This window comes from Phodopus roborovskii, unplaced genomic scaffold (genome assembly GCF_943737965.1).
Source record: "Phodopus roborovskii unplaced genomic scaffold, PHOROB, whole genome shotgun sequence".
NCBI classification, from domain to species: domain Eukaryota; kingdom Metazoa; phylum Chordata; class Mammalia; order Rodentia; family Cricetidae; genus Phodopus; species Phodopus roborovskii.
In genome coordinates this window covers 23558132-23583094 of record NW_026126410.1, presented here as the reverse complement: position 1 = coordinate 23583094, position 24963 = coordinate 23558132, and the positions used below count along the sequence as shown (strand labels likewise).

At 39.9% G+C, this 24963-nt stretch overlaps 1 protein-coding gene across 1 annotated transcript; it reads left to right on the top strand.

Annotated features, from left to right (window-relative positions):
• Positions 1 to 4823: 4823 nt before the first annotated feature.
• On the top strand, positions 4824 to 19700 carry Sub1 (SUB1 regulator of transcription). The gene is made up of 5 exons (XM_051182560.1): positions 4824 to 5044; positions 7212 to 7284; positions 10217 to 10339; positions 17539 to 17647; positions 19375 to 19700. Exons 2-5 carry the CDS (start codon positions 7213 to 7215, stop codon positions 19452 to 19454), a joined length of 384 nt encoding a protein of 127 aa, XP_051038517.1. The 5' UTR covers positions 4824 to 5044; position 7212; the 3' UTR covers positions 19455 to 19700.
• Positions 19701 to 24963: the final 5263 nt, after the last annotated feature.

Sequence of the window (24963 nt, the reverse complement as noted above, 5' to 3'; positions counted from 1 at the left end):
GTCTGCAGGGTTTGGAGGACCTCTGTGAACCTGAGCTGGGAAACAAAGTACTGGCTTGGCTTACTTTGCTCTCAGATGCATGAATGAGATTATGTCAAGCTAAATCACTTCAGAAACAGTTGATCTGGTAGATAGTTTTTACATACTAGGGCCTAAAAATAGTGTTGATCACCAAAGACTAGTAATTAGGATTGCAGTGATTTGAATAAATGTATTCTTTGAAGCCATTTCCTTCAGTTCTGTATCTCCCTAGTCTCAACATATGAATTTCTTAGAAATATCACCAGAATTAATGATTCTAGCCCAAATAGTGATTGTCCATTATTTTTTAAAATACATTTTTTATTTAAATTAGAAACAATCTTATTTTACATATCAATCCCAGTTTCCTCTCCCTCCCATCTTCCTATGCCCCCCCACCCTCCTATCCCATCCCCCATCTACTTCCCAGGGAGGGTGAGGCCTTCCATGGGGGATCATCACAGTCTGTCACATCATTTGGGGCGGGGCTTAAGCCCTCCCCTGTGTGTCTAGGCTGAGAGAGTATCCCTTCATGGAGAATGGGCTCCCAAAATCCATTCATGCACTAGGAGAAATTCTGGTTTCACTGCCAGAGGCCCCATAGACTGCCCATTACTCCTAACTGACACCCATGTTCAAGGGGCCTGGTTCATGTCCATTATTTCTTGACAATTTTCTTTGTCTAAAAGCATCAAGCTTTGACCTTTTCTTTGGACATCACTGTCTTGTAGATCCTAAGGTACAAATAAATGACCCAGAAACTGATCTATCAGAAAAGCAAAGCAGCCTGACACTAGCTTCTCAGACTGAATGGGCTGATCCATGAACGAGCTCTTCATCAAGTCTCAAACTGTTACCTCTCCTCAGTGTGAGAATGAATGCCTCCTATTGAATACTGAAGACCTTGCTTCTATCTTTTATAACCTTCTAGTGCTGGGATTAAAGGTGTGTGATCTGTTACTCTTTTAAACGGATTCAACCTCATGTATCCCTGGGTGACCTTGAACTCAAGGAGATCCCTCTACCTCTTAATCCGGAGTCCTAGGATTAAAGGTTTGTACCACCACCTCCTAACTTCTGGCTGCTGGGATTAAAGGTGTGTGCCTGGCTTCTGTGGCTTGCTTTCTGAATTCTCAGACAAGTTTAATAAATCATAAACAATATATCACTACAAATGTTTACGTGTTTTCTCTTGTTAATCAGATTAACAATTAATTAGGTCACTAAATCCAGCCTGTAGCACAAATAATAAGACCCCAGAGACAGATATTGGTATTAAAGCTGAGAAGCAAAGTGGCCAGCCACTAGAGAGTTCTCACGGCTACCAATGCCCAGGCTGAAGGGTAATTGTGTCCTGATTTCATCTCTAAATTGCACTACTCCTCAGACTGCAATTCGTTGCTGTTTCCTCCTGCCTTACAGTCCTATCTCCATCCAGCCATATCACTTTTGCCTCCACATCCCTTGTGTTGGGATTAAAGGTGTGAACTGTTTCTCTTTAGACTGATTCACTCTCATGTAGCCCAGGGTGGCCTGGAACTCACAGAGATCCATCTGCTTCTGTCTCTAGAGTGCTGGGCTTAAAGGTGTATGCTGCCACTGCCTGGCCCCTATGGCTGTGACTAGCTTTTCATTCTGATCTTCAGGCAAGCTTTATTAGATCATAAACAAAATATCATCACACCAGCATCAGATCCCACCTAAGAGCTAATGGAGGTTGGAGGGGAACTCTCCCTTTCCTATAAAAGCCCCCAAACTGCTTTTGGATTTCATGGTTTCTTGCCCTGAGCTGTTCTGCATGAACAGCATGAGCTACTTGTCAGACACAGAGGAGGAACTGTTTCTTCTGACTCTTCCTTTTTAGTTTTAGAAACATCTGAGTGGAGTGGGGGGTGGGAACAGATTTTTTTTTTCTGACTAAGCACATTTTATTAAAGTTCATAATTTATGCCTGGAATCCTAATAGTTTAATAGTCAAAAGCCCAACATCTGACTCCAGTGATCTAGTGTGGGGAGGGCAAGGGTCAGAAAGTAGTGGCAGAGGCAGGTGCTGTCAGCCACAGGCTAGAGGAGCCTGTTAACTGTGTGCGTCAGGGGCTGAGCCAGGTGTTTCCAGGTTCTTAGCTTTTTATTCAAGGCGATGAAATAAAAAAGCAAAGAAATTGCTTTCAAAAATGAATAGGTAGGACAGCTCAGAGAGAAATGCCCTATGAAGAGTGACAGCAGGCCACATGAGTGAGAATATTCATTATTGTTTGGGGCTTCCTTTTGTAGGATTCAAAAGTAGGGGAAGAATGGTTAGTAGGCATAATTTGGTTGATTTTCTATTTTGATCGACTCAATAGTTTTCAAGTTGTATAACCTTTTTGATACCAAGCATGCCCCTACCTGGAATGTATCTGAATTTAATTATATGCATGCTCAATTATGAATATGTATAAGGTGGTAAGTAGAGGATTCTCTCTCAGAGTTCAGTTAGAGGACAATTTTCCTTATTGTGCATGAACTCAAAACCAGTTCAGACCTGATCAGCTCCCCTGTCTTTATATCCTGACATAACAGGAACACACCTGGACAGAATATGCACAAGTTTAATACTTGTTAAGGGGAAGAAAAACTCATGTCCTTGTTCAGAGCAGATTGAATATGCAAAATGATTTATTATTTGTGTGGGTGCGTTTCACCCACATGTATGTGTATTACATTCATGTACTGCCCATAGAGGCCAAAAAATGATGCCTGATCCTCTGGAATGTTTGTAGTCACCATATGGCTGCTGGGAATCAAACCTGGGTCCTCAGGAAGAGTAGTCAGTGCTCTTAACTGCTGAGTGGTCTCTGCAGCCCACAGGTAGAGTCTAAGTTGCTAAGTTAATGGAGATGTGCATTTGCATAGGGCATGTAAGAAACTAGGCTGTCAAATGCATCATTATAAGTGTGTGCATATTCCAAGCCAAGTGGAGTCCGAGGATGTTAAGCTAATCCTTATGCTTATTTACCTCATAAAAAATTCTTTTCTGAGACCTTTATTCATGTGAAACAAGAATCTCTACTTATGCCACAGAAAAAGAATTTCAGGACAAGTGTGTAAAGCAAACTTCTGTTAATAAAGGATGGACTTGGAGAGATGGTTCAGGAGTTGAGTATTTTATCTTCTTACAGAGGACCCAAGTTCAGTTCCCAGCACCCATGTTGGGTAGTTCACAACTGAAAACTACCTGTAATTCCATCTCCAGGGAACCTGACATTTCTGGCTTCCACAGCCATTACAGTTCTAGGGGGAATCCAATGCCATTTTCTGTCCTAAAGTAGTTTTTAAACTCATAGCAGTAATCCTGCTTCAACTTCCTAAGTGATGGGATTACATACATGTATTTCAGTGTATTGACTAAGTTAAAGACACGATTCAGGTGGATTTCGAAGTTAGGTTTTTAAAAACAGATTTATTTACTTTTATTTTGTGAGTATTGGTGTTTAGCCTGCATGTATGTCTGTGAAGGCACCAGATTCCCTGGAATTGGAGCAATTGTGAGTTGCCATGTGGGTGCTGGGAAGGGAACCCTGGTCCTCTAGGAAGAGCAGCTAGTGCTCTTAACCACCGAGCCATCTCTCCAGCCCCAAAGTTACATTTTTTTTTTCCCAAAGGACTTAAAATATTAAGGGGTGGAGAGGTGGTTCAGAGGTTACAGGTATGTACTGCTTTTGGGAAAGTGAGTTTGATTCTCAGTGCCCACAATGGGCGGCAACAACCAACCACGTGTAAGTGTAATTCCAGCTCTCCACTTCTGACCTCACCAGGCACCTTCAATATCAGTGCTGTTTTTGTGTATGTGTGGGTCATGTATGTGCATGTGTAAGAGCTGGGGGCTGATTATGGATATCTTCCTCTACTGCTATCCACTCTTCATTCAGCCAGTCTGGTTGGCCTTGACACCAAGGACTCTACTGTCTACTCCTTATAATGTCCTCCAGTGCTAGTGTTTCAGATGAGAGCAGCCACACCCAGCTTGTAGGTGCTGGGATCCTAACCAAGGTCCCTATGCATACACAGCAACTCTTTACCCACTTGAGTCATCTCTCCAACCCTGTCAGTGTTCATTTTTATTATGACCAGAAGCTTCACAAAATGTAAAGAATCTATTTAAATTTTTGTCTGCAGTTCTGGGTTCAGAGATGGATGCTTGCACAAGACTGTATGACTCAGTCTCCTCTATTATCTGCCTTTCACTCACTCCCTTGACATATGCCATTCTCCATCCCTGCAGCTCCCCTTTAGAGTACAGCATTCTTCTTCCATGAGGGCGGAGTGGGTGAGTCACAGGACTGGATAACTTCCTATGTAGAAGACTCCAACGAGCTCTCTCAGGATTTTATCTCCCACCCCTACCTTTCCTTCTCTGGTACTTGTAGTCTCCAACAGAGCTTCTCTTCCAGAGTTGTTCTTCCTTTGCTTTCAGAGGGTATCTGATATTCAAACCACAACTACTTTGCACCCCCACAACTTCATTTAAGGAATAAGGTTGCGTGGCTTAGGAGACCTGCAAGATCTCTTGGACCTTCTGGAATTAAATACTGCCCCTCTTGTTTTCTTCCTCTGGATTTTAACAGCCTGAGTCACATATTTAAGGTGGAACAGGAAGATTATTTGTGGGCATATGGGTCAGCACGTAGATCTTTCTCAATATAGTTCCTTCATTTCAGCACAGCATTTATCTAGCAAGCGCAAAGCTCCGCTCCGCTACTCATGTTTCATTAGTACCTCGCTCTCTTTCAGGTCAGGCCCAGTCTCTATGGCATCTCACTGTGGCGCCATCTCCCTTTTTGGAGCAGCCATTTCAGGATCTGTGGCGGTCCCTTTAAGGCCCTGGAAAGGGCCGACTGTCGGTTGGGCGGAGAGGCCACGCCCCGTCACGTATCCTCCGTGCCATTGGGCGGAGCCAGAGCCTCTAAGGTTGCCGTCACTTCCGGCTCTCTGTCAGTCCGGAGCGAGCGAGCCGGAGGCTGTTGGACAGCAAGATCGGAGCGTGAGTGCGCGGGACCCCGGGCCCATCCCTCGAGGCCGCGGCCAGGCCGGCTCCGACTCCCCCGCCGTGCCGCCGCGGCCCCCTTGCTCCGCTTGCCCGCCACGGCTGCGACAAATGGCAGCTCCGACGGGCCTCGTGTGGCCTCCGCTCTTGCCCGCGCCCCCGCGCCGCGGGCCTCGTGTGGCGGCTGTGCCGGGAGCCGACCCAAGGCGGCTGGCGTGCGGGCGGGCGTGCGGGCGTGCGGGCGTGCGGGCGGGGAGTCGCCAGTGGGGGCCGCGCGCCCCCGGGACAATGTGGCGCGGCTGCGGGCGGAGGCGCGCGCCGTCTGCCTCGTGGCCGCCCTCGCCGACCACCGCCTGGACCCCCCCCCCCCAGCTCCGGAAGGCCTCGGGGACGGTGGCCCCGCCGGGTGGAGGGTGGGGGGCGCGCCTCGGCCAACATGGCCGGGCTCCGGGGCGAGGGTAAAATGGCGCTGGCGTAAGGCCCTTCTCACCCGCACGCTCTGGGCGCCCCACGCCCCCTTCCTTGCACCGGTTGGAGCCCCAGCCCTCGCCGCGGGGCCTCGAGCTTCCGGGCCGCGACCCCCCACGCGCCCAGCGCCTTCCCACCCTCAAGTGCCCTGTACTCTGCGATGTTGTCACTACTCCTCCCCCACGCAAGTCACCCAATGATCGTGTAAACTCCACAGTCTCCCCTTTATTTAGCTACCATTTGCTCGGATTGCGAAGCACGGATCCCTCCCCCCCCACTCCCACCCCCAGCCTCCAAAGAAACCAACCCAGTAAAGCCTCATTAAACTGAAAAGTCTAAGGAAAGGACTGGCTTTAGTTACCATTACATTGTCTTCTTATTGGGTAGATTTAGGTTAGATAACGACGTGGTTCTTTGAAATAATTTTAGTTCCCTAGACAGCTTTTCGTAATGGATGATAGACGAGGCTGGCAGTTTACAAATGAAAAATTGTTTACGTTTATTCTCTTTTTCCAAACAGGTTTTTGGGTAGTTGCGTGAACAGGTACCATGGGAAAGTAAACTAACTTGATTTTTGGCCACTAGATTGTGAAATGGAGCAGTAGGAGGAAAAGCGAACGAAACTAACTGGTGCTGCTTCCTGCTGTGTTTAGTCTTAATGGATTGACCAGTTACTGGCTTGATTTTTGAGCGTTTTGAATTTAATGACCAGGATTTGGATAGCCCACTTTGGCCTTGATCTTCTGTTTTCAAACATTGAACACCAGTTTGATCTAGAGAGCTGGGTTATAATTTTTTGGATGTGGGAGGGGGAATCTGAAGTTTTTTTTTTTTTTTTTTAATTTACAAAACATGTGCTTATTAGGCCCTTTAAGCCATACATAAATTAATAGCCTTGAGATGGAGAGGAAAGACACTTTGGTAATTAGCTTTTTGCTACCTGGTGTAAGAATCTTGAAAAGGAGTACATGCTTTAGGATTCCTTGAAATTTGGGTTAGACTTAAGATAGTCTGCCCTTTGTTTTATGCTTGGGCACTAAGTAAACAACAAGCACTGGGCTATGTGCCTCTCTGGTGAGTTTTACCTTGCACACAAAGCCCTCAGATTTTACTTATTTACCAAAGTAGAAAAATCAGTGCCAAATGCTGTGAACTGTGTATAACATTGTGAGCCGATTGGTGCCTGTTTTGATAGTGTGGACCCAAAGTGAAAGTGTCTACAAATCAGATAAAATGATTAATAATGGCAAAACTAATAAGGTCTCACTTTCATAGACAAACTGTTGGTCCTATGTTGAAGCTGGCATCTGAATAATTCTGGTTAGGTCTGATTCTAGCCGTGAGTGGAATTACTTAGGTACCTGTCTTTTGGCTTTAGAGTAATTGTTCTCAGCTGCTTTCTTTCAGTCTACCCATAAACTTTATAACCCCTCTAAAAGAAGTTAAAGAGACCCATTGATTGAGAAAGAGGTGAAGGAATGTGCACAGTCCTTTTACTTCTTTGTCCTGAGTTCAGAGTATTTGGCTGGGCTTGTTATTTGCAATTTAGACTTTTGTCCAGGGTAATGACTCCAGTACCACAAAATGGCAGAATGAGCTGTGGAACTTCTTAGTTATGTTTTGGACTGTGAGAGAGCTAAGATAAAGGTAATAAAGCACCTTAAAAATTGTTCATGTAATGTATTTTTCTTTACAGAATGCCTAAATCAAAGGAACTTGTTTCTTCAAGCTCTTCAGGCAGTGATTCTGACAGTGAGGTTGAAAAAAAGGTAAGTTTTACTGTACCAAGTACTTTTATTGTGCCATATTTGTAGTGCATGAATTCCTCTATAATGCTGGCACCCAGTTATGAAGTGAGAGGCTTGTTAGTCTTTTTAGATAGGTTTTGCCATGTATGTATCCTTGACTCCCTTTATCCACCTCAGATTTCCCTGAGGGCTGGGATTGTGCTCCCAAGCTAGGTTCAGAATGTAAGAGAGAGGATCTTCAAGGGTATTTTTGTAAGGGTAGATAGATAGCAAATGGACTGCCTGAGTGGAGTATGGGCTTCTAAACTTACTTGCAGGCTTTAAGTCAGCTGTAAGAGGTTGTCTTTGTGCTGTACCTGGTTTCAGCCTGGAGTCCTAGTGCATCCCAGGCAAGTACTCACACCTGAGTTATGTCCCTAGCCCCTTTTTTCCGTTTTTCTTCCCCTTTTTTTACTTTTGATTTTCTTCAGGGTGTCACCAGGTTGTCTGGGCTGACCTTAGACTTTTGTCCAAATGCTTTAGCCTCTTGAGTAGTTGTGAATATAGGCTGTGCTCAGACTAAACAGGTTCTTCTCTATTGAGCACCTCTGGTAACCTAAAGTCATAGAAATGCTTCCTTAGACTTACAGTAGTAGAGCCTAATTAGGCCGAAGACACTGCTTCCCATTATTTAGAAATCTCTGTGCTTAGTCTAGGCTGCTGAGGTCCCTTAGTGGTAAAGACCCTTGCCACCAAACCTGACAAACCTGAGTTTGGTCCTATTCTTCAGTATGATAGGAGAAGAGAACCAGCTATACCAAGTTTCCCCTCTGACCTCATGTACCACATATAAGCATCACAAGTACTGCACACACAAAATAATAGCAGTACATAAAGTTTCCCAAAATCTGCCTAATGTGTATGTAGTAAGTCACTGTTGGGCTGCACGTCTAAAGTTTTGAATGAAAACATTAATTTTGGTAGCTTTCTCAGACATTATTGCCCCCCCCCCCATTATTGAATTTTAGTTTTGGTACATTGTAAGTTTGAAAGTTATTTGCTTTTAGTAAATAATGTCATCTAGCACAGCAAACATAAAATTACCCATTTTGCCAGAATAAGCTTTTTCTGTGTTAGGTGACAGCTGGTTTGTTAACCTCATTCCACTTAATTGGTCACATCAGTGAAGCGTAACGGAGCAAACCCATCTTGTGGTCAAGACTTCCTTCCACACAGCTGTTTCCTTGATAGAAATGTATATCTGAATAAACATTCATATCTGAGAAATTGAGCACATTGCATTCACTCTTATTTATTTATTTTTATTTTTTTGTGGAAAATAAGTAATGAGTAGACCTGTGGTTTGCAGCTGTTTAAAGCAGCAGGCAGGGCTGGCGATGTAGTTGAGTTGGTAGAGTGCTGACCTAGCCCTTGGGCATCCCTAGGTTTGATCCTCACACAGCAGAGGTGGAAGCAGGAGGTCACTTGGGACACTGGGGTCCATTGGAGGCATGTTTTATGGATATTTTTATTTTTTAAAGCAGCATCCTCTTGCTTGTCCTAGCATTCTCTGTAGGCTGGCCTCAAACTCATAGAGCTCCACCTGCCTCTGCCCCTCCCCCACCTGCTCCTGCACCCCAGTACTGGAATTAAAGGCACAGCCACCATTGCCCTACTTTTTTTTTTTTTAAGGTTTGTTTGTTTGTTTTTTGCCTTCTTTGTACTACCTAACAAAAGGGAACTCTTCATAGGGAAATTTGGGAAAGTTGAAGCCTATAAATGTAAAGATAGAATATGGTATCATTTAGAAAGTTGAAATACGACTTCAAACATCATGTAGCTGTACTTGAAGACATCTTTTTAAAATTATGTTTACATGACTAAATTATATTGAAGTATCTGCTGAGAATGCAGTAGTTCACAGAATGCCTTCTGCTTGCTGAGCTGGGTTTTGTAGTTTGTTTCTCATAGTACTGCTAATCCTGTAAGCATTTACATTAAATGCATCCATATTTTTCATTTCATAGCTTACTTATATGTATCCTTAGCCTAGCTTTATCAGATTTAATATAGTACATCTAGTAACATTAAAATAGTAGTTTGTCCACTAAGAAGGAACATGTCTGCCCTCTAATGTTTGAGCTGGGAACTTACGTGGGGTTTTTTTTTTTTTTTTTCTTTGGTGTTAGCTCATTTTAAGAATGAGGATATATAAAATGCTTTTATACTATTGCTATTTCTAAAGTATTATAAAGTTGAGTTCTAGTTTTAACATATTACTGTTTATCTTCAGTATTCTTTGTTTTGAAGTTTTTGAGTTGTTGATTTTCAATGCCTGGTATAAAAATAATTTTCCTTTCCTGAGCATGTGTTGTGTGTCCGGCCCCTCCATGTCCCCCCAACAGGGTCTCACTATGTAGTTCTGATGACCTGGAACTTGCTATGGACTAGGCAGTATACACTCTTGAAAATAGTTCAGATTCCTTTTGGAATAGATAAGGAGTTTACAGATATTCTTATCTTAGTTAATGTTGTTTTTGTTTGTTTTTTGAGACAGTCACTTTGTGTAGCCTAGGCTGTCCTTGTTCTTCATTTTTCCTGCCTCTACCTCAGGGTTATAGGGAGTACCTGTACCTTTTTTTTAAAGGAAAGATTTTGGTAGGTTTGTGGTTTCTAAAAGTTTATTCAGAAATTGTAGGCCACGTCCCTCCCCACTTACAAAGAAGTATTGTTTGGATTCTGGTCCTCAATATCTGTCCTAATCACTGTCCTAATATCTGAAATATTTTTAGGGATTCTGAGAACATAATTTAGAAACACAATTATTAGTTATAAGTGCAGACTACATTCCTAATTAAATTTTTTCATATACATATTTTTCTTTTAATGAAGCCTTACTTTGCTTCTTAAACTCTTTAAAGGTAATGAAGTCTTTTGAATTTGACATGTGTGTATTCTTACCTTTTCTTTAAAGTTAAAGAGGAAAAAGCAAGTTGTTCCAGAAAAACCTGTGAAGAAGCAAAAGCCTGGTGAGACTTCTAGAGCTTTGGCATCTTCTAAGCAGAGTAGCAGCAGCAGAGATGATAACATGTTTCAGGTAAAGTTGGATTGCATTCAGTCCAGTGGAAACATCTTTGCTTGATCTGAAGAACACTAGAAACATCATGATCTGGTAGCGCATTACAGTCTGTATTGTAATCAATCCTCTTGACTAATGATGTTTATTTAATTTTTAAAAAAGATTATATTTATTTTTTGAATTTGAGTGCTCTGTTGACTTTTTGCCAGAAGGGGGCTCCAGATCTTACTATAGATGGTTGTGAGCTATCATGTGGTTGATGGTAAATGAACTCAGGACCTTTGGAAGTGCAGCCAGTGGAAGTGAGCCATCTCTCCAGCTCCAGATTAAGGATGTTTATTAATGAGTAGAAAGTGAAGGTAAATTGTTCAGTTCTGGGATATTGGTAAATCTAGAAGTCTTCAGTTTTGCTATATTTAAACAATGCAAATCTAAATGTTACAGAAATCCAAAAGAAGACTTAGAGCTGTACAGGTGGGAAGCAGGTTTGAGTAGGTAGGTTTGAGTAATTGGCTGGATAGTATAAATAAGTTTGATAGTATTTGAGAGAAATGGTCTAACTTAGGCTTCAGAAGAAACAGAAGGCTGGAGAAACAGCTTAAGTTTAAAGTGGTTGAGTAGCATGTTTAGGCCTTAAGTATGAACGTGGTAAGCTGGAAAAAAGAAAAGGAGAGTGGGTTGAGAGATTTGAAGACAACAGGAAGAGGCCTGTTGGGCATCTTAAGTTTATTATGTGTTTTTAGTAACTCAGCATTTCCTTCATTATTTAAGAATGACTTGTGAGATGAAGTATTTTTGAGCAGATGATGCTGTGAGATTGTTGAGTTAATTACAGGCTTTAATCTGTATTGCTAAGAGATAGTGATTACAAAGATGGTAAGGAAGAATGAACCAGAGGACAGAAGCCATGAGTAAAAAGGTAGATAACTTGAGTCTTTCCTGTAGCATATGGAAGTCTTGACTGGGAATTGCTCTTGTTGAATTCTACATATGCTTGACTAAACAGCATCTACCAAAGAAAGCATAAACCAAAGAGAGGAGGTAGATGACTGTGTGAGTAGTTTTCAAATGGTTGATGAGAGAAGAAAGAGGATGTAAGTTTCGATAAAATGGTGAAAGAAAACTAAAAGTAGCAGAAGCAAGAAATGGGTACAATGTGGAATTACTTAGGTACAGATTTAAATCCTTTGACTCCTGTGTAATTTAGGGGCAAAGTATATTAATTTGATGATGAATATAGGTGAAGGTACGTAATGAGGAATTAAAAGAAATGCTATTATTGCTTTGAGTGGATAATAAATTGGATGCTTACTGTGTTCTGTATATCATTCAGGCTTTGCCAGATTCTGGTAAGCCACGTGGGATGTGGTCCGTAATCTTGTGGAATTTAAGGGGACTGCAATTACACATAGCATAGTACAAATTACAATAAAGCCTGAAAAGTAGTGGGCAGATTACTTGAGAGAGTAAGTGTGAGAGTCTCATTAAAAAGAAGTGGCATCTAAAGGTTAAGCCAGCTTAGTATGCAAAGTGTGTGGACAGAGGAAGCATTTTCAAGAGCAGGAAATTGAATTAGTATCTTGAAGTGGGAAAAAGCTTGGTGTGAATTATAGAGCCCTTGTGGTGGAAGGCTTAGTATCAGGAATATTTGGTGAAGTGAAGGAAGGATAGATTTCACTTGTTTTACTTGATGGGGGGTTGGTGGGGGTGTTGGGGACAGTAGCACATTTGAGACTACTATAACATCAAACATGGCCTGGAACTCACTATATAGAATAGGCTGGACTTGAGGCTGCCTCCTCAAGTGCTGAGATTATAGACATAGCTACCATGTCCAGTTCATTTCTAGCCTTTTAACTTGGTTTGGTCTTTTACACAGGATCTCATATTTAGGGTGACGGGGAACTTGTTATTGTAGCTGAGTAAGGCTTTGAACTTGTGATCATCCTGTTTCTCAACTTCCCACGATTGGGATCACAAGTGTGTGATACCAAAGCTGGCTAGTCTCTAGATTTTTTAGCTTTCCTATTCTACTCCCTAATTTTATAAAGAAACCAGGACCCACATTTTAAAGATTTTTGCTTTGTTAGATTTTTTGGGGGGTGGGGGGCAATGGGTTTATTTTTAGGGGATGATTTTCTCACTAAGGAAAAATCATGTTGGTTCTTAAGATTTATTATTATGTATATAGTGTTCTGTCTACATGTATGTCTGCACGCTCAAGTAGGACACCAGATCTCATTATAGATGGTTATGAGCCACCATGTGGTTGCTGGAGATTGAATTTAGGACCTCTAGAAGAGTAGCCAGTGTTCTTAACCTTTCAGCTATCTCTGCAGCCCTGCATTGGTTCCTAAATTCTCATGTGGAATGGAAAGGTTCCTGTGAATCCTTGGGCTTAAGGCCATTCAACAGGTGATCTTTTGAAAGTGTGTGTCTAGGAGGAACCAGTTCTTACTTTCAAATTGTCTTTCAGAGACCCATTGATTTCATAGTACTAAAAGGAGACCGACCTGCATTTTTATTAGAAATAATGGCTTGATCATTGCATTAGGAAGATAAAGAATGGGGTTTCTGAAAAAGAAAACTGTAAGCCCACTGTGTTTTGTTGGTTTTTATTTCTTTAAATGGGTGTATATTTTCTATATTCATTTTTTATCAAGAACATATACGTACCCACACAGATAAGTAATTATTAAAGATAGCTTCCTAACACTGGGTTGTATAATAAAGTGTCCCTTCATATGATTTGTTTTTCCATTTATCTTGGGTGGATTTGGCTTTTTTTTTTTTTTTTACGTTTTGGGCTACTAGAAATAAAGGTTGTGTGAATATTCTTAGTACAAGTCTTCATGTATACTTTTGGGGAGTGTGTAAAAAAAAAAAAAAAAGCATTTAATTGCTAAATCGCTATAAGCAGTTTGCCTGCCAGCCTGGTCCCAGAGCCCTGTCAGCCCCAAATAATGCACAGAGATGATGTATTAGGTATAAAGCTGTTGGCCTGTTACTAGCGTTTCTTACTGGCTAGCTCTGTCTTAAATATTAACCCATTTTTTTTTTTTTTAATATTAACACCTTACTATTAATTTAAATGTTTCCACGTGGTCTTACCGTCTCTTGGTCCTGCATTTCGACTCTTTCTACTACATCTCCCAGAATACTCCTTGTCTCCTAGTCCCGCCTTCCTTTTTGCCAACAGTGCTTTATTCATTAACCAATAAGAGAAACATTTACAGAATGACATCTCCCATCATCTCTTTTCTGTCTACATAAAAAGAAAGGGTTTTAACTTTAACATAGATAAATATATAACAAAAGAGTTATCAAATAAGAACTATTGTTAACAATATTTAATCCATTAACATTTAGCAAGATTTAAAGAAAACATTCCATCATCTATCCTATCTTTGTGAGTCTAAAGTCTTATATGTAACTTATCTTTAATCCTAAGGAAAACTATAACCATAACTATCTGTCTTCAACTCTATCAAAGACCACAGAAGGGTAGTATGTAAACTCTAGAAATGACAGAGGCAACTCACTGTTCTGTAATGTTCCATCTTCAGCCCATAGGCCATAGTACGTATGGCAGACTCCTCAGCAAAGCAGGAAACTTTAAACTGTTCACCTGTGTTAGCAGTTTGTTAGTTTTCTCTATGTCCTGCAGACTGTCTGGCAGACTCTTCCATGAAACATAAACCCTACAGCAATGTCCATCTTACTACTCTTATTTTTTTTTTTACTACTTCTTTTTTTTTTTTTTTACTTCATTGAGACAGGGTTTCTCAGTGTAACTTTTGCCTGTTCTGGAATTAACTCTGTATACCACGTTTGCTTTGAAATCACATCTGCTTGCCTCTGCCTCCCGAGTGCTGGAATTAAAGGTGTGTGCCACTATACAGCTACTCTCTATTTTTTTTTTTTTTTTTTAAAAACCACATTATCCTGTTTCTTTTTCTCTTCCAAGACTAAGTATATTTTAAAACACACTGTAAACCTTTACAGGATTTTCTTCATCTGAATCTGTCTTTACTATAAATCTTTTTTTTTTTTTTTTTTTTTTTCTGGCCATGAGTCTTTTATCTGCTAAACAACATTACTAAAATTAAAGCCACAGATGGGGGTATGTTTACCACCAGCAGTGAGAGCTGTGCTCACCGCCTTGGTCTACACTGCTATCCAGTAGCATGCTGCTGGCTTGGAGATGTAGTCACTGCCACTGCCACCTGTTGTACACACCATTAAGTTGTTTGCAGGGTTTGCAGCTTATGCTGAGTCAGGAAACCTCTCTTAAAGGAGCCGTGCAAATCTCTGCTTGTCTCTAGCAAAATGGAGCCCAACTGAGAAAAATGCTGCTACCAAGAAGACTTGCCTCTGTTTTAAAATCCTTTCTTAAGCTTTTGTTAAGTTTTAAGTGTAAGTTCTTAGTACCCATGTTGTAGGCACCATTTTGTTTTGAGCAGTTTGCCTGCCAGCCTGGTCCCAGAGCCCCTTCAGTTCCAAATGACAAATTACAGATATTTATTTGACTTTATAAGAAGCCATCAAACTGTTTTCTAAGTAAGTTGTATTATTTTACTCTATCAATGGCAGTATAAGACACCAGTTGCTCCACATTATTGGTGTTTTTAGTCTTTTACCTTTTATTCAGTTTAGTTTAAAGTGTATGTATTGAGAACTCAAAGTGGTTTTTGTGTGTGTGTATCTTTGATCATGTTCTTTGGCTATTTTTACATTTTGGGGGAACAGAATGTAACTATCAGGTTTTTTTCCCCCTATTTAAAAACAAAGCAACTTAGAGTGATAATACTGAGTTATAAAGCAGTATTTTGGATCTAAGCCCTTAGCTATGTTAAGCATAGCGATCCTATCTATCTATCTATCTATCTATCTATCTATCTATCTATCTATCTATCTAATCTATCTAATCTATCTATCTATCTATCTATCTATCTATCTATCTATCTAATCTATCTAATCTATCTATCTATCTAATCTATCTATCTAGAGGCAGGATTTCTCTGTATAACAGTCTTGGCTGTCCTGGAACTCACTTTGTAGACCAGGCTGACCTCAAACTCACAAAGATCCACCTGCCTCATTGCCTGGCATAACTTTTTTTAATGGGAAATTGAGTTCTCGTTAAGAAAAGGCTTTCATTTTAAGTCTGTTCTATCAGTATTTTCCTCTGTGATTGCTTGTTTTCTTTTTTATGACGCCTTGTTTACCTCACGGGCACAATAGTTTTGCTCGGATTTTTGTTTAAGGAATTTTATGGTTTTAGTTTTCATGTTGGTTCATACAGAAACATCCCTGTAGGATGTGAGGTAAGGATCAAGGGCTGACTTACAATTAATTGGGGTTGATTTACAGTTCAGAGCTTTATTTAGTCCATTATCATCATGGCAGGGAGCATGGTGGCATGCAGGCTGACATGGTACTGGTGAAATAGCTGAGAGGTCTACATTTGGATTTTCAGGAAGAAAGAGGGAGGGCATGGGCCTGGCTTGAGCTTCTGAGACCTCCAAGCCTGCTCCTAGTGACACGCTTCCTCCAACAAAGCCTACTCTAACAAGGCCACATGCCCTAATCCTTTCAAATAATGTCACTCCTTCTGAGCATTCAAATCACCACAAGTGTCCTTCCTTTGACTACCTGGATCTTTTCCAAATGACTTGGTGAATTTTATATGTGTTTCTATTTTTGAACTGCATTCTTACCTCTTCACCTATGTTTATCTGGTTTGGTGCCACATTGTCCTTACTGAATCGAGAAAGTGGGACCCTCAAAACACATAATGTTAAGCCAACTAACTTACTCTCACTATGTAGCCCCAAGTGGTCTGGAATTTGCTGTGTAAACCAAGCTAATCTTGAACACAGGTACCTGCCTTGTCTCCTGAGCCTTTTTGATTTCTGTGAGATTGACTGCATTAGGGGTTAGATACTGGTTTAAGTTGAATCAAATAGTATTACTGCTACTCTGACTGTTTCACTTAGCGCAGAGCTATAGCATGTGACAGGATTTCCTTTATAAAGGCTAAGTAATGTTCCACTGCATGTATAAATCACATTTGGTTTGTGTTTTCATCTTAGGATGGACTTTTGCTTTGTTTCTACTTAACTGTTGTGAATAGTGCAATTAAGGGCATGGGTGTGCAAATATCTTTTGGAATACCCTACTGCCAGTTTTTTTGGATGTATGGTTATGTGCCTCCTGAAGTTTCAGTCAGTGATAGAGCACATATACAGTGAGGGTACTATAGGATTGGTGCCATAGTGTGTAAGCTGTCTCACTAAGTACATATTGATGTTCACACAGGAGCCTCTTTCTGAGTATGCATTCCTTAGAATATACCCAGTCTGTTAAGTAGTACATAAGAGTTATATACCCCAAAGTGGGATTATTGGAACATGTCATGCCTCAATTTTTGTCTGAGGACATCCATTCTATTTACTTTTGCAATTGTGTTATTAATAATATTTATAAATTTAAGTGGGGCTGAAGGAAAAGAGATAGCTTAGTAGGCAGAAGTGCTTGTTGTGCAAATATGAGGATCTGAGTTTGAATCAGCATTAGACTAGTTGGATTTGGTTGCGATGCCTATACTCTCAGCACTGAGGGACAGAGGCCAAGTGAGCTTCTAGTTCTTCTAGAGCCCCTCTCAAGGCAAGGCAAAAAATGAGAAAGACACCTGAAGTCATTTTCTGGATGTCATAATGTGCTTGTTATCCTCCCATGTAAAAATTGGAGATTTGCTGTTTATGTTTTTTGTTTTTCAAGATAGGGTTTTTCTCTGTAGCCTTGTAGACCAGATTGGCCTCAAACTCACATAGATCCACCTATCTCATGTCTCCTGAGTGTTGGGGTTAAAGACGTGTGCCACCACCACCTGGCTTCCTTAATGCCTTTTTGGTTTTTTGAGACAGGGTTTCTCTGTATTGTTTAGGAGCTTGTCCTGGAACTAGCTCTGTAGACCAGGCTGGCCTCAAACTCACAGAGATCCTCCTGCCTCTGACTCCCGAGTGCTGGGATTAAAGACATGCGCCACTGACGCCAGGCCCTTATGTCTTTTTTTAAGCATTGATTTTTTTTTTTTTTTCCACTTGGTTATAGTTCAGTAATTATTTTTAGGATTATACATGGCATTAGCCTGCAGCAAGTTGTGAACAATTCTCTTTATGAGTTTCTCCCCCACCCCCTTTCCCCTTTGCTAGATTGGGAAGATGAGATACGTCAGTGTTCGGGACTTTAAAGGAAAAATTCTAATTGATATTAGAGAATATTGGATGGATTCAGAAGGTGAAATGAAACCAGGGAGAAAAGGTAAGGCTTTGTTTTTGTCATTTTGATGTTAATGTTGGCTGCATACCTACCTTAAATGGTTGCAGGGTTTGTACAGGTCAAGAATTGGCCTTTTATAATCAACTTGTAATGAAACCTAGGCAAACAACATCCTAATGTCAAATTGATGGCTAACTTACTTTAATTTAACTTACTTTTTGATTTTATATCAGATTAGTTATTATTTGGGAAATTGTAAAATGAGAAACAGAAAAATCACTGGATTTAGCTCTAACAGGTGGTGGGTTTCTGTCCTCTGTTAGTGCTTCACCCAGTCCCAAGCATCTTAGCATGTAGAAATATTTTATTCAATCACCAAGTAGCTAGAAAACTTTTGTATCATGCAAAAGTAGGAGACTGGTTGGGAAGAGGAATGTAATCAACATAGGGAAGTGAAAGGTGAACATAATCAAAATATACTATATACATGTACAAAAATGTCATGGTGAAATTGTTTTTGTGTATGATTATGCTAATAGATTAACCACTACACAACCTAAATTTGTGTAGTATGATGCTCTAGGTTGATCTTGGACCAATAAGGTACAATGCCTCAGCAGGTAAAGGCTCTTGCTGCCAAGCCTGATGATCCCTAGAGCCCAAGAGGTAGAAGGAGAGAATGGATACTATTTACACTGTTGTAAACTCTGTGGCACAGGTGGCCCACACATGTGTACATCCATTAAATGGCAGATTTTTAATAAGAGGAAATAAATGCTTCCTTCTCTATTACTATTGTGCCTGTTGTTAAAGGTGGCACTTAATGCAATTTTGGAATTTGTTTTAAAAGCTTCCTTTTTAATATTTGTTGTTTAATTCTTGACTGAGTTTTCATTCAGGGTTTTCCAGAGTGGCTAATGCTAAATTTCATTCTTGCAAACATTTACTAAAGGAATTGGGTTAGCCTCAAAGCCTTTTCTTCATGTTGTTTTTTATTGTATTGCCCTTTGCAGTTTCATGGTCCCTCTGCAGTTTTCTTATGCAAACAATTTTCGTTTGCTTATGTGTTGGATGTTATATGTTAATAAGCTAGTTTCATATTACCGAATTTAATATATTATGGTCACCCTTTGATGTGTCTCAATTACTGATTAAGAAGCAGCCTAGAAAGTGCAGCTAGTGAAGGTGAGCCTGGGGTTTCCTCCTGATAGCATGAATCCAGAGTGTTATACTCATGCCTCTTTCTGAGTTGTGCATTCTACCATGCTTCTTATGAGTCACTCTCTAGGGTGTTTCCTGAAGTGGAATGCATGCTTATGGAAGAACTCAGCACAGAGCTGTACACCTTGAATTTTGGTGGAAATATGTAACAAACGTTGGAAGTGACAGGATGTAATAATATGGGTCCTGTATATGTATATGTGAAATTTCTTCAAATTATCATTAGTTTTTATTGGTCAAAATGCATTATGCAGATGCACTGTTGGAAGTTAAACTGGATACAAACTTGAATCTGGGATTAATAAATGTAAAACTGTAAAATCTCAATATAGCGTTTTCTTAAAAATGGCAGTTTTGGGGCTGGTGAAATAGCTTAGGTAGTAGAGGAGGGTGCATGTGGTATGTGTGAGGTCTGGATTCTGTTCTCAACACTAAAAAGTTCACATGAGTAAAATGGCACTTTATTAAAATATTTGGGAATATAAAATCCTCAATGTGGCTTGATTATTTTTTTTCTCACCTTGTTATTTCTTAACCTTTATGTTTAGGTATTTCTTTAAACATGGAGCAATGGAGCCAACTGAAAGAACAGATCTCTGACATAGATGATGCAGTAAGAAAGCTGTAAAATCTGAGCCATATCAAACCTGTGCTGTTGTAGTTGTTTTAATCTGTCTTTTTACATTGGCTTTTGTTTTCTAAATGTTGTTTTCCAAGCTGTTGTATATTTGGATTGCAGAACAATTTGTAAGGTGAATACTTTTTTTTTTATGTGCATTATTAAAATGTTCTGAGTGAAGCTAAATGTCAACTTTATTAAAGAGGATTGCTTTGTGTCCCCTACCTAGTGTAAAATAAAGTCAGATCATTACAATCTTAACTGTTGTAGCTTTTTTTGATCAAAAGACTAATTTACTGTTTAAGGCCAAAAGAACAACCTTTATAGGCACATAATTGACTCGGCCTTTACGTTTAGAAGGATTTGTATTGCATTGAGCTTCTTAGAGGATTGCTTTGTGAAATGCTTCCTCAAATCTCTTCCTTTCTAAGCAGATTTATTGAATTTTCTTCTCCACAGCAATGCTTTACTTTTTCTTCAGTTTCCCTAGTAACTTATTTCATGTTCAATTTTTACGTCACTCTTTATTTGGATATATTATGCTGGTTTGGAAAGTCAAATTGTCATTGTTATTGCCTCCTAAGTCTACTGTGCTAAATATTATCAGATAGTTGTTTGGTAACATGGCTTTTATGAAAACTCCAAGCAAGTGTATTTCATTACTCATAGCTCTATGTAGGTGTTACTTAGTCTACAGAACATAGTGACTTTGATGTCTAATGAGCTTTCATTTAGTGAATATATTCACAATGGGGTGATGTCTATAAAGTCAGATATTAAACTAGATTAGACTTTAGTAAAAATTGTGAAACTTACTGCTTATTATTACATTCTAATGATGAGTGGATTATATGTAGACATGTCATTGAGCTTTATTGTCATTGTAGGTTATGTGGATAGTTTTTAAGACTTACCTGTTTTAATCTGGACAAGATACTTATAGACTTCATGCTAATGCTAAGTTTATGGACACTGTTAATTGGTTTTCATTTTAGCCACAATGATAGACATGCATTGATTTCAGGGCTGTTGCCTAGTGAATAGAGCAGTGTGCCTTAGGGAAAGAGTGCCTATGAAGAAACTCACCACACTGAAGGGACCTGGCCTGTGATGAGAAAGGAATTTTCTTAAAACTAAATAGTGTGTACATGATATTTTGGTGATAACAAACAGTATGACAGTGGTAGGTAGAATGCTAAGTAACAAGGATGGTTTAAAGACATGTAAATACTAACTGCCAATAAGGGCTGCCATGTCAGAATTGCATTATCTTATAACCATGTTTGGTTCTATTGTCTAACATTTTATAAAATTGTCAAGGATTTAGTTTAAAAATTCTGTGCCAGGCCTCATTAACCTGTCCTCCCACAGATATTCTTACAAAGAAGCAGGTACCAAATTGTTCAAGAAATTTGGTATATACCTTATTCATTCTTGAGGGATACTCTCTTATTTGGAACATAACGTGTTGCATTTCATTAATATAATTAGTTTTGTAAAGTATTGTTTTGCTACTTAAGGGTAGTTAGAACATAAAACTTCAGTTTTAGTGTAGATGAAGAGGGAATAATAGGTAAATTTGAATTCAGAGGTATGTATGCATTTCAACCATCTGCTTTGGAGAGATAGTGCTGTCATCTGTTACCTAGGCATTAATTACTAGCTGCTTATCATAATAAAAATCTCCATGTGGAAAGCTTTCTCTGGCATTAATTTGTTAGGTTGATAGCTAAATTCACTCACTAATATGATAGACTAGGTAGTATACTAGAGTTACTAAAGTTTTTCTTTATACCTGTAGAAAAGGAGAATTAGGTTAAAAGAGTAGACTAACTCAGACTGAGCAGAAAGTATAGTCCATCTGTTTTGCGTTCAGACTCTTATCTCCTCAGTAAGGGTCTTAGTTTCTTTTTTGTTGGTATGACAAAGGGCCCTGACAAAAAGTAGTACAAGGGAGAAAGGGATGATTCTGACTCAATTCAGGTTATAGTCCATATTTTCAATGAGTCACACTGGCAGGGACTTCAGACATTGCATCTTAGTCAGGAAGCAGTGAATGCATGTTCAGTTCCCTTTCCTTTTTATTTTGTCTTTGGCTTAGCCATGAAGTGGTGCTGTCCACAGGGGACAGGTCTTTCCACTTCAAAGGAATCAAGCTAATGCTCTAGACATACCTAGAAGTCCATCTTCCATATGAGTCTAGATTCTGTTAAGTTGGCTATTAACATTGACCATCACAATAAGATTTCTCCAGGAAGGAGACTTGATATTTTTGAGGCATAAATGTCTCATTTACTTAGCTGAAATTAGTATCTGTCCTCAGGGTTTGCCCTTTAATATGCTCAGTAGCAAGGCTTCCAAATGGGTTTTCCTCTTTGTCTTTTAGAGTAAAAGCAGCCTTTGACCAATTTTCTAATGCCTTTGGCATTTCATTTAAACAAATTACTTAAAAATAAAAACTCTATTTTCTTTCGTTTTACTTAACAAATGCTAAAACCTTGGGAAGTACTACCTCATTACCTAGTCAAGATCCTATGATAATCTATTCTGCATAATATCTTAGAGACAGGAACTTAGAGAAAATCATGGAAGAAAGTGCATCCTGGCCTGGCTACAGAGGGAAAGAGAACGGGACTGAATGTTAAAAGTGTTCCTGACAGGAATGTTAGCACAGTGCTTGCCATAAAGGCTTAAAATCTTAAGAACTGTTGAGTTATATTTAGGTATCTCTTCTGGAATTCTTTGTGGTTCACTTTTTATGGAAATTAATCTAGTGAAACACCAAAAAAAAAAAATTTTTTTTTTTTAAAGAAAGGTGTTTTTCCAGATAAACTGTAGTAAAACATGCATATAGTGAGAAGTATGTAATTCTATAATTGTGGAATGCCTGTATGCTTTGTTTGGTACATCTTCCATGGAGGTGTCAATGAACCTAATACTCCACCTGTGAATATTTTAAATGTTGGAAATAAAAACAAGAAATGTACCTTTTGTGTTTTCCCATTTTCACATACCTGAAGACAAATGGGTAATTTTATCGGTTGAATGGGTTTTAGTAGCAAATAACGTTTCTGTGAATGCACTAGAATCTGTATTATCCTTAGAGTATTAAATCTGAAGGCCTCTGGGACTTGGTGTGGGCCTATTTTTTCCACTTGATTCAAGTGGAAAAAAGTGCAAATGCCCAGGTGTACAGAGAGTATCAAGTTATTTTCCTACTGCAAATGCTTTGTAGTCTGATGCCTTGGTTTATGTCTTAGTCATTCTTTAGTGCTGTGAAGGAGCACCGTGGCCAAGGCAGCTTTTATATAAAAAAGCTTTAAATGAGACTGGCTTACAGTTGCAGAGGTTTTGTTCATCACTGTGGCAGGGAGCATGGTGGCACACAGGCAGACACACAGTGCTAGAAAAGTAGCAGAGAGTTCTACATCCAGATCTGCCGACAGCAGAAGAAAAGAGACTAGGTCTGGCCAGGCCTTTTGAAACCTCAATCCCTACTCCTAGTGACACACTTCCTCAACAAGGGCACACCTGCCAGGCGGTGGAGGTGCATGCCTTTAATCCCAGCACTCAGGAGGGTAGAGGAAAGTGGACCTCTGTGATCTTTGAGTTCAAGACTAGCATGGTCTACAAGAGCTGGTACCAGGACAGCCTCCAAAGCCACAGAGAAACCCTGTCTTGAAAAACAAAAAACCCAAAAAACAAACAAAACAAAAGGTCACACCCAATTCTTCTCAAGTAGTGCCACTGACTGATGACCAGGTGTTCAAATATATGATCCTGTGGGGGCCATTCTTATTCAAAGCACTACAGTGAACTTGTATTTTCATTGGTAAAATCTCTTATCCTTGTCAAGTTGTATTTTGCAGTTATATACAGAGCTCTTTTGCATTTCTGTGTAAGGATTTGTATAGGAATAGACTCATGGAGAACAACCTTAGGGTTTAGTAAACATGGACTTCAATGTCCAGTCTGAAGGAAAAATAAGTAGTATTGGAAGTTTCTGTAGTATGGGTCAAAGAACTTAAGAGGATAAAAGGGATTTTACAAACATGGAATAAATTACATTAGCTTACATACTACATAAGAAACAGTCTATTGATGTCCATTTGGGTAAATGCCTAACCACATGTACCCACTTGTACTTTACATAAGGTTCTCAGAATTCATATTCTCTAGAATTGCTCTTACACTCATTTTATAGTCTTGGATTAATAATGACCTGCTGTGGCTTCTTAAGAGAGAGGGTTCAGGTTATTTTCCTCTAACAGTTAAAGAATTAAGAGGCACAGAAAAAGCCTGAATCAAGAACAGTGTTACTGGCAAGCAGTGTAGACTTGAGATTGAGAAGGGTCCCAGAGCCAAAAAACCACTGACAGGAAGGGCTCAGTTTTTATTTGGTTTCAAGTACCCACTCCTGGTGACTCCTTTCCCCTCCTCCATTGACCCTGTGGTGGTGGTGTACCCTTTCTGGCATGGGACTGGGTTCCATATTGCTTACGGTTCTCCAGTTTTGTACATGAGCATGGAAACAGTTACAATAGGTTCCTCTTTCTCAGAGCACATGTTGGGGTCCCCAACCCCCCTTTATAGTGTAATGGGGAGGTAGAAATTTACCCTAGGTGAAGGGAAATGACCTATTTTTTCTTATTTATTGGCTTGCTGCATCCCTAGAGCCCATGGCTTCAGGTGATTTCTTTCCTGATTAACTTGCAATTAGGTGATGATGTACAACACTTCCTTTCTCTGATTCTGAAAACAATGCACCTAACTCTGAATTTCTATTAGGTGGATACAATAATCTTTCTTGTCTCAGAAAAACTGGACCAAGTACTTCTGCCATCAAAACCTAGAATGCATCTGAAATTGTGCCTAGTGACTTTACGGTGTCCTGGGAAGTATCTTAGGGTTTCTGTTGCTGTGAACAGATACCATGACCACATCAGCTCTTATAAAAAAATAAAAAAACATTTAATTGGCTCGGCTCAATTATAATTTCAGAGGTTCAGTCATTATCATCATGACCGGGAGCATAGAGTCATGCAGGCAAATGCTGGAGCTGAGACAGCTGCATCTTGAGGCAACAGGAAGTTGAATATTGAGGGAAATTTGACGAGAGACCTTAAAGCCCACCCCACAATGACACACTTCCTTCAAAAAGACTGTACCTCATAATAATGCCACTCCCTTTGGGGAGCATTTTCTTTTAAACCACCATAGATAGGAGGTTCCAGCTTAAATTATACTGTTGAAGATGGATTCAACTTTTGACCAGGTTTTGTTTTGCTCTCTGTTGCTGTGTTTAAATTACCCTGACATTAACAACTTAAGGGAGAGTTTCAGAGTCCATGGTGGGGATGGAAAGAATGGCAGCAGGGAGGGAAGGTGTGGGCAAGAGTGGCAACCTGGTTGATCACATTGTATCCAAGGCCAAGAAGCAGAGCAAGAACAGTAAATGAGGCTAAATAATGTGGAGGGAGGGTAAAGTTGGGGGGGCATAACTAAGGATGTTTCAAAA

Excerpts from the sequence above, each read along its gene's own strand:
- Sub1 (XM_051182560.1), top strand. The coding sequence starts at position 7,213 with ATGCCTAAATCAAAGGAACTTGTTTCTTCAAGCTCTTCAGGCAGTGAT. Across the intron at positions 7,285-10,216 it reads ACAGTGAGGTTGAAAAAAAG|TTAAAGAGGAAAAAGCAAGT; the intron begins GTAAGTTTTACT and ends TTTTCTTTAAAG. Across the intron at positions 10,340-17,538 it reads GAGATGATAACATGTTTCAG|ATTGGGAAGATGAGATACGT; the intron begins GTAAAGTTGGAT and ends CCCCTTTGCTAG.